The sequence below is a fragment of the Miscanthus floridulus genome, chromosome 1 (genome assembly GCF_019320115.1).
Source record: "Miscanthus floridulus cultivar M001 chromosome 1, ASM1932011v1, whole genome shotgun sequence".
In the NCBI taxonomy this organism is placed as follows: Eukaryota; Viridiplantae; Streptophyta; class Magnoliopsida; order Poales; family Poaceae; genus Miscanthus; species Miscanthus floridulus.
The window spans coordinates 34,301,569-34,310,902 of record NC_089580.1 but is presented as its reverse complement, the minus strand read 5'-3'; the positions used below and the strand labels follow the sequence as shown (position 1 = coordinate 34,310,902).

General features: G+C 47.7%; 1 protein-coding gene and 1 long non-coding RNA gene across 3 annotated transcripts; one reads left to right on the top strand and one right to left on the bottom strand.

Moving 5' to 3' along the window:
• Positions 1 to 345: 345 nt before the first annotated feature.
• On the top strand, positions 346 to 4,666 carry LOC136477779 (probable inactive leucine-rich repeat receptor-like protein kinase At3g03770). Of its 2 annotated transcripts, XM_066476117.1 has the most exons (7): positions 346 to 740; positions 1,232 to 2,728; positions 2,845 to 2,978; positions 3,195 to 3,435; positions 3,541 to 3,784; positions 3,881 to 3,992; positions 4,090 to 4,666. In XM_066476117.1, the coding sequence occupies exons 2-7, from the start codon at positions 1,372 to 1,374 to the stop codon at positions 4,381 to 4,383; spliced, it is 2,382 nt and encodes a 793-aa protein (XP_066332214.1). In that variant the 5' UTR covers positions 346 to 740; positions 1,232 to 1,371; the 3' UTR covers positions 4,384 to 4,666. The 2 variants fall into 2 exon arrangements, with proteins under 2 accessions (XP_066332214.1, XP_066332159.1); XM_066476062.1 differs by lacking the exon at positions 346 to 740 and having other exon boundaries at positions 750 to 2,728.
• A 137-nt stretch (positions 4,667 to 4,803) lies between these two features.
• Positions 4,804 to 6,394, bottom strand: LOC136477919 (uncharacterized). Its single transcript, XR_010764155.1, has 3 exons — positions 6,095 to 6,394; positions 5,909 to 5,997; positions 4,804 to 5,128 (listed from the first exon to the last, which is right to left on the bottom strand). It is a non-coding gene; the product is annotated as an uncharacterized lncRNA (long non-coding RNA).
• Between the last annotated feature and the right edge of the window lie 2,940 nt (positions 6,395 to 9,334).

Sequence of the window (9,334 nt, the reverse complement as noted above, 5' to 3'; positions counted from 1 at the left end):
AGGAAGTAGTTCAGGACCAGCTGGCTTATCATCATTCATCTGTAGGTAAAAAAGGACACGTTGTGAGACGCAGTACGTAAATCATTGCAATCCTGGTTCCTGAGAGCATGCACATCAGTGTCATTGTCAAAGCGAAAGGTTTGCTACAATAATACTACTTGAAGCCTCACTAAAGCAGCACGGTTTAAGAAAGAAGAGAATCTAATCCCAAGAAAGCAGAGAAGCATCACACAATAATCTGCTCCTTTGTTTTTTTTTTAATTTTCGCTGCCAACATAAAGAGAGCGATAGTATGTGTGTTTGTGAGAGGGAGAGCACTGACCAGTGACCACTACCACTACTGGACTGCCTGACTGCCATGCCATCCCTTGTCCGTTGCCTGCTCCCCTCTCTCCGGCTCTCCCCCCGTGTCCAGCTCAGGCTTTGGAGACACCACCTGTCCGTTGCTCCAGGCGCCTCTTCCTCTGCCACCCCCGTGATGCTCTGCGCCGCAGCACTACTAGGCGACACTCGCCGAGTGAGCTCTGTCAGTGACTGACCGAGCGAGCGCTACAGCAGCGCATATAGCACCGGCAAGGCAAGCGAGCACACACAGCAAGGAGGAGCACGAAGCCCGTTCTTCCAACGGTCGTCTATCCGTTGTTGTTCTGATGTCTTCACCATTGATCTGAGCTCCGAAGAAGGTTGGGTTTCCTGGCTGGCTCCTTCATCGCCAACTGCTTCGGCGACTGCACTGCAAGGTGACATTCACTTCGTTTCACGGTTTTCTTGTGAAAGCACTACTGACGATCTTGGCGCCAAGTGGTAGCGAGTATTCTGCGAGATTCTTTGCAACTGGGTAGCAACAGGGGTTCTAATTGCTTTCTCCTCTACGCATTTGGAGGAACTGCTCGTTTACTCGCGAGTCAGTTGTGCTCAGGTCCTTGGAGATTTGACGAGTCCACTTTGCTCACTGTTTTCTGGCGTCCGATAGCTGTCTCAACTTCCAATCAGGCAGCAGCTTTGGGTTAAAGCCGGCTTGATAAGCCTGATAAGCTCGGCTTCTCTTTTTCTTTGCCTCCTTACCTACCTTTAAACCTCTAAACTTTAGCTTCTCTCATTTCTACTGCTGCTGACCAAGTGGGAGATGAGCTCGTTATCGTTAGTTTTGCTTCCTGATGATGTTTTCTTCTCGTATTTACCCACGTTTGGCTGTTCATTCTACTGATGCTGTCACTGTTCTCGGATACAGGAGAAACCGGTACAAGATCAGGCAAAGACAGCCCCAGCTTCGCTGATAAGCTTGTTGTGCTCCTGTCGTTCGTGTTTCTCTATAAAGAGCATAGCGAAGCAGTAACCACGCAGTGTTTCTTGGTCGAGAAATCCTCTACAATGGCGAGGCCGAACCATCTCCGGCTCATCTTCTTCTTCCCGGTGTTTCTTGCATTGATCCAGGAGACCACGCAGCTCCAGCCTACGCAGGTATGGACTCTGATCAAGATCCAGCAGCTCCTGAACAGCCCTCCAATGGTCAGCCACTGGCGCCGCAGCACCGACTTCTGCGGCGGCGCCGGCGGCTCCATGGGGCCTACGGGCACGGCCGCTGTCCTGTGCTACGGGGACACCGTGACGCAGCTCCACATCGCAGGCGCCGCCGGCGCGCCGCCTCTGCCCCGGAACTTCTCCATCGGGGCCGTCGTCACGACGCTGTCCAGGCTCCCCGACCTCAAGGTGCTCACGCTGTCCGGGCTCGGCCTCTGGGGGCCCCTGCCGGGCAAGCTCGGCCGGCTCGCCTCGCTGGAGATCGTCAACATGAGCGGGAACTACCTCTTCGGCGAGGTTCCGAGGGGCATGTCGCGCCTCGTCGCCCTCCAGACGCTGGTCCTCGACGACAACATGCTGGGCGGCGAGGTGCCGGACTGGATCGGCGCTCTGCCGTCGCTGGCCGTGCTGAGCCTGCGGAACAACACGTTCCAGGGCGCTGTGCCGGAGTCCCTCGGGAGCGCGCCGTCGCTGCGGTCGCTCGTGCTCGCGTCCAACAACCTGTCCGGGAACCTGCCGGACATGAGCCAGCAGAGCAACCTCCAGGTGCTCGACGTCGGCGGCAACTCGCTCGAGCCGGCGTTCCCCAGGCTCGGGAGGAAGGTGGTCACCGTGGTGCTGAGCAGAAACAGGTTCGGCGGCGGCCTCCCGCCGGAGCTGGGCTCGTTTTACCTGCTGGAGCGGCTGGACGTGTCGTGGAACCGCTTCGTCGGGCCGTTCGCGCCGGCGCTGCTCTCCCTGCCGTCCATTCGGTACCTGAACATCGCCGGCAACAGGTTCACCGGGACTCTGTCCGACAAGGCGCCGTGCGGCGACAACGTCCGGTTCGTCGACCTATCGCTGAACCTCCTCATGGGGAGCGTGCCGACCTGCTTGAGGTCACCGGACAGGAAGCCGGACACGGTGGTGCTCGTGTCCACCAACTGCCTGGATGACAGCGACGGTTCACAGCACCCTGCACCGTTCTGCCAGAACCAGGCCCTGGCCGTGGGGATAGTGCCCGGCAAGGAGAAGAACATCGCAAGCCATGCAGGCTTCGTGGCCGGCATTGTGATGGCGATCCTTGTCGCCATTTCGGCTGTCGGTCTCATCGTCTTCTTCGCTGTGAGGAGGCAAGCCATGAAAGGTTCGGAGTCGAGGGCTCCCACAGCTTCGGAGGAAGAAAATTCTTCGATTGGCTACCCTTCCAAGCTGCTCGCTGATGCACGTATGATCTCGAGTTCTTGCACACAAATTAAAATTGCTTCTTTGGCGTTTCATTTTGATGATTCTGCAATCGCTAATAACTTCAGTTTTTCTCTGGTAATTTGAAACAAAAAAAAGGATACATATCACAGACGGTGAAGCTGGGAGCCCTGGGGATCCCATCATACAGATCATTATCTTTGGTCGAGCTTGAAGCTGCAACCAATAACTTTGAAAACTCTCACCTGCTGGGACAAGACTCTCACGGCGAGGTATGATGTCGTCTTCTTGGTTGCTCAATTCACTGTCAACTCAGAACTAGGACATCTGATGCATGCAGTTTACCGTCACCTGCTCCAATTATGTTCATCAGCTACCTAAAGCGAATACGTGATCATTAAGTTTTCATTGGAAGATCTTTCAAAAAGTTTTCTTTTGGAACACCATGAAGCACATGTAACATAAACATCTCTTGTTTTTACTGACAGATGTACCGAGGAAGGTTAGGCAATGGCACGCCAGTGACGATCAGGACTCTGAAGATGAAGAGGAGCCAGACTACCCAGAGCATCAACCGCCACATCGAGACGATCTCCAGGCTCAGGCATCAGAACTTGGTCAGCGCTCTGGGACACTGCTTTGAGTACGATCTCGATGAGCCCACTGTGACCCAGCTGTACATCGTGTTCGAGTACGTGCAGAATGGGAACCTGAGGAGCAGGATCTCGCGTAAGCTTCCGGTTCCTCTCGCTTTCGTTTTGCTTGCTGCTCTGACAGTGCAATCAACTGAATGTTACTGACATGTTGCTTTCTGAACTGAATTTGTTTCAACAGAAGGAACTGAAGGGTGCAGGCTTACCTGGTCGCAGAGGATATCGGCCACCATCGGTGTCGCCAAGGGTATCCAGTTCCTGCACGGAGGTATCATACCTGGCCTAGTTGGAAATGATCTGAGGATCACGAACATCCTTCTGGATCAGAACCATGTCGCCAAGATCGGCAGCTACAACATCCCGATCCTAGCAGAGGCCATGGAATCCGAGCAGGGAGGAGCTGGAAACAAGTTCCAAACTGAAAGGTAGGAGTTCTCAAAATGGCAGTCTTACACTACCGTCCAGCCCGGTTTCAATCAGTGTGATATGTGACTAATCACAACATGGTTTGCTTTTTACAGTCGTATGAAGAGCGATAAGGCAGACATCTTTGACTTCGGGGTGATCCTACTTGAGGTTGTGTCTGGGAAGACCATCACATCCATGTATGAAGTGGAGATACTGAAAGAGCTGGTACCATCACTATCTCTCTACCTGACAACGTAAAACTTAGCTAGTGGCATTGCACTGGGTCGGTCAGCTGAATGAGCCTCCCTCAATATGACTGCAGCTGGCATGGGCGATTGCCGACGAGGACCGGGTGAGGAGGAGGAGCTTCGCAGACCCTGTGGTGAGCAAAGGGTGCTCGGACGAATCGCTGAGGACGGTCATGGAGATCTGCCAGAGGTGCCTGGCCAAGGAGGCGTCGCAGCGGCCCTCGGTGGAGGACGTGCTATGGAACCTGCAGTTCGCCGCCCAGGTGCAGGACGACTGGGAGGTGGATGCCTGGAGCAGCAGCGGAGGAAGCCCGGTGTCGTCGTCGTCCAGGGCCACCAGGTCGACCCGGCTACACTTGAGCAGATGATCAGGTGCTTCTCCAATCTCCAGTAAAGTGGTCGCATGATCTGAAGATGGAAACGCTGGCCAGCCTACAGCGTGTCTCTGATGAGATGCTGCAGCCCCCAGCAGGATCCGCTCAACTGAAAATTCTCCCCTCCCCGTGGTGCACACACAGACTAGTGTGCGTTGTGCCACTGTAGAGCTCTTTTTTCGCTCCTTTTTCTTTTATATCATCATATCCCTATCTATGAGTGCAATAATGGTGTGCCTTAACACAATAATGACGTAATAGGCATTGCCTTCTACGTTCTGAATTTTGTGATCACCACGTAACTACTGCTGGAGCCACCATTTAGGGTTTAGGGACATGAACAAACAGGACGAACAGCCTCCACAGGAGCACCTCGCGAGAGGCCGGTTCGTGCAGCGAGAAAGAAGCATATGATGTTTCTGCAAACCTAGCATCAACTTGGCTTAGCTATATATCTTTTACAATAGCACCAATATTGGAGTTCATGAAACCGTTCACAACTACATTAGGAAAACCGGCAGGCAACAGTACAACAGGGGACTGAACCACAAGAACACAACAGTAGCTGAGGATTTTTAACGGTTTAAGCCGATAATACAGACTGACGAAGCAGGAAAGGCAGGTGCTTATTTACACCATCTGGCGAAGCGGATAAAGTTTTAGTCGGCTGTCCAGCTCTGCTCCACAACCTTGCGGACTTTGTGGTTGTACTCACGCTTGTTCTCGCTGAACATTCTGGCTGCTTCAGAGTTAGAAGGAGAATTTGGGTTTGGGTCACACAGTACATCATTTTGATATGTTGAGTACCGATGTCCCAAAACTACCTTTTGGAACTGGTGTGACCAATATAAATATAAATTCACAAAACAACCATAAAATGGATAGGAGGTCCTACTTCCATATTAGGATCAAACAATGGAAAGCATTTGCATTGCTGGGTACTTTTTTCCGCAAATTTAAAGCATGCGTTTCATTAAGAGGAAAGGATGTAGTTTGTTACAAACAGTGTCTCACCGTCAAGGATGACGAGGAGAGATCCTAGACCTCCTACACAGACCATGACATTGGCACGTCACATTGCTGGGTACTTATTGGAGGCATGTTGCCCATGTGGACATATACTGGTGGTTTGGTAAACCACTTCAATTACAGAATCAATAAAATATACTCCCTCCGTTCCAAAATTGTAATCTTTTACTGTGTATCTAGACATGATGTATATCTAGGTGTGTAGCACAAGCTATTGTGCATAGAAAAGTCAGCAATTCGGAATGGAGGGACATCAGGTAATGGGGGAAACCATTTTCTTTCTTTCACTGTTCGTATGGAACTGGAGTATTTATTCCAAAACCATATGGCAAGTGAAATTATAACAATGTCAATTCAGTTAGGTGGGACCAATCGCATGAGCTTTCTACTGGACACAATAATCCATTAGAGCAATACAATAGACAGGCAGTGATAGAACAAAATGGGGGTTATTTCAACATGATAGGTTGAGTGACAAAATGAGCAATACCTGAATGGAGGTCAATATTGCCGCAACATCATATATAGGGCTCCACTGGTTTTGTAGGATGTCCAAACAGATGCTTCCATCCGCATAGACTGAACAAAAAAATGGTATTAAACCACTTATTGTCAATGTTTTCAGGTGTCAATATATGAGGATAATTTAGTTCCTTAACATCTAAAGAGAACATACTGTTTGGGTGAAACATCCTCGAAACAAACCGCACAGTTGGAGGTTTGTTGGGGTAATCTTCTGTAAATTGCAGAGTCAGCTTGAACGTGCCTGCAAGTGTAGACTTGACATACGTTAGCGAACTGACAGTTAAAATCAGAAAGCAGCCAGTTCGTTCTGCTGCCAATACAAGACACGAGGTGAACCATGTCTACTGTTCTAGCACACTACAAACTACATTATGATTGATGTTCACCGATATCATAGAAAAGCCCAAAATGAATGATTGAATTAAGCTAGTCGATTGTGGCATTAACAAACCAAAATAAATACAATGGAAGGAATATGCTGAAAGATGTAGTAAAAAAACAACAATCCAAATCACATAAGAGAAAAACTGAGTTTTAGTCCTTCAGGCGACAGAAGGTCAGTATTTTTTCTGTCAACAGATGTTTTTTAGTACCAATACACTTCCACTGGGGAAGGGTCCCATGCTCTCGTGAATCACATAGGTGCTTTTATTTTCCTGGCAAATGATAGTTCTGTATTTATCAGTCACAAATGGTTTCTCTAACTTCTATACTGACGGTGCTTGCATTGTGATATCACATAATTCTAATGAGTTGAATCAACCAAATAGAGGTTAATACATTCATGCCAATACAGTTCCGATGTGGAACCACCTGGTACAGTGGTACTGAATAATTGAAGCCATGCCCCATGGCTATTGACTACTCCCTCTGTACCTTTATGTTGGTCGTTTTAGCTTTTATGTGTTGTCCCTAATTAACTGTCGTTGGCCTAGCAAGTGTATAGGTGTAGTACCATCTTATCACATCCACCTGTCTATCGCAGTGTAGAAGGCTGCAGCCTTACCCCTTCCCCCTCTCACACCACCGACACAAGAACAAAGCAATAATGACTTGGTGGAGTCTCAGGCTGGTTGCTCTATAGGGCTGGCGGAGTCACAGGCTACTGTCCTTGATAACCGTGTACAAGTCTAAGGGGGTGTTTGGTTTCCTGGACTAAATTTTAGTCCATGTCACATCGGACGTTCGGATGCTATTTAGGAGAACTAAATATGAGTAAATTATAAACTAATTACACAGATGGAGGCTAATTTACGAGACGAATTTATTAAGCCTAATTAATCCGCCATTAGCACATATTTACTGTAGCACAACATTATCAAATCATGGACTAATTAGGCTTAAAAAATTCGTCTCGCAAATTAGCCACAATCTGTGCAATTAGTTATTTTTTTCGTCTATATTTAATACTTCATGCATGTGTCCAAATATCCGATGGGACAGGGACTAAAATTTTTCTGTAGGAACCAAACACCCCCTAAAACGACGAATATTAAGGGACAGAGGGAGTAGCTAGTAATGATTTACAGTAGGTGCAGGGCTGCAGGATGTAGGCTGTCCTCATTAGCTACTGTGGCCCCGTTTAGATTGCTGAATCTTGGCTGAAACTGGCTGAAAAACATTATTCTGGCTGAATTGTTGTGAGAGAAAAACACTGTTCTGGCTGAAAAAATAAGCCGAACAAGCTGAATATGGGGTAAGCCGAACGGGACGAAGGAAAGACTTACATAATCCCAAGTTGTACAGTGCCTGTTCTTTTATTGGCTGTATAATGAAGGACACAAGTTGTACCACTTGGCCAAAATGTACATATCCGCAGTTGACTAGATAATTTTCATGCCAATCAGACACCCCTTCCCTTTAGCAGCTTGCAACAACCCTTACCATTAAAGAAGGAAACACAAACCATCACAGATCAAGCTCCTTACTTTTTTGGTAAATGGTACATAAGAGATGACGCGACTGTAAAATTCCAACATCAGGCAAGCATGCAAATGAAGCATGGACCCTAAGTAGGCAGCTTGAAGGGGTAAATAGTTGTAGTTCATTTACATTTGTCTGCATGCTATCACACTCAATTATTGAAGATTGTGTCGCTGTCCAAAACGACAGGAACTATGGAACCAGGTGGAGGAGCTCAGTGACTCAATTTACAACCCCAACTTCCCAAACGCTATAATGCTTGATCTTTTATTGATGTATAATAAAGGACAGAGATGCACCAATATGCTTAGCTAAAATGCACATACCCAGAGTTGACTAAATAATATGCCAATCAGACACGCTTCCCTTTGGTAGCTTGTGACAACCGTAAGCATTTAAAGAACAAAATAAAGGTGTTACAGACTTACAGATCAAGTCCGTATACAAGAGATGACACAACTGTAAGGTTCCTATATCAGAAAAGTATGCAGATAAATGCACGGTTCCTAAATAGGCAGCTTGCTATTAAGCTCGTAGGGGTAAACATTCATAACTCGTTTCCATTTATTTGCGAGGTTCCAAATCAAACGAGAAATATGGCACCTATTGCACGCAATTATTTCTTCAATAGCTGCTGATTGGGGACATTTCTTTCTTTTAGCAATGGACCGTCTGATCCATTTCTCAGGGAATTCATCAGTGTGATTGGGGACATTTCTTTCTTTTAGCAATGGACCGTCTACACAGAAAATATAATCAACCTGCTTAGCTACACTTTTTGCAACGCTGTGCAACAGCAGCTGCTGCAAAAATTACAGTAGAGAGTAGAGTAAAATAGATAAATGTGGTGCACAAGCAGCAGCAAAAGTTGTAACCCCGTGAAAAGTGCAATCGAGGAGGTTAATATGTTGCATGTGCGACTTGAAATGTCTCACGGTGATGATGTACCTCCTCTCGAAACAATCTCATAGAGCACTTCGAGCTTGTTTGGTTTGGTAGCTAAACAACTTAGCCTAGCTAGACAGCTTCCTAGTTGTTTATTTTAAACGCCTAGCCGATGAGCTACCTATCAGATTGCAATTCAAACAGGCTCCTTTTCTTCTTCGGCCTAGAATATGTCCATCATACTTGTTTCCCCAGCTTGATGGAACAACAAATTTTGTTCATGTCAGTGAAAAAAAATGTTCCACAACTAAGGATTTAAAAATTGTTCTCTCAGAAAGAAAAATATTGTGGACAGGGTGGGACATGGTCCGTTCCAGTCGCACCGAACCAAACAAACCCGAAGCGTAGCAGATGTCCCCCACGAACACGAAGACGAAATCCAAACGCCGTTTGCTTTCTCTGAATTGTGTTTCCATTCAAAAATTTTTGATTGATGGTCTGGGGCTAGCTAACCCGCTCCAGACCAGAACCTGAACCCAAAGCCCACATGGATCCTTGGGCCAGGCCGGCAAACAGCCCGCTG

What these genes read in the sequence shown, in the direction of transcription:
- LOC136477779 (XM_066476062.1), top strand. Translation starts at nt 1,207, where the DNA reads ATGCTGTCACTGTTCTCGGATACAGGAGAAACCGGTACAAGATCAGGC. An exon ending in CAAGCTGCTCGCTGATGCAC is followed by an intron (nt 2,729 to 2,844) that starts GTATGATCTCGA and finishes AACAAAAAAAAG; the next exon opens with GATACATATCACAGACGGTG. An exon ending in TGGAGATACTGAAAGAGCTG is followed by an intron (nt 3,993 to 4,089) that starts GTACCATCACTA and finishes ATATGACTGCAG; the next exon opens with CTGGCATGGGCGATTGCCGA.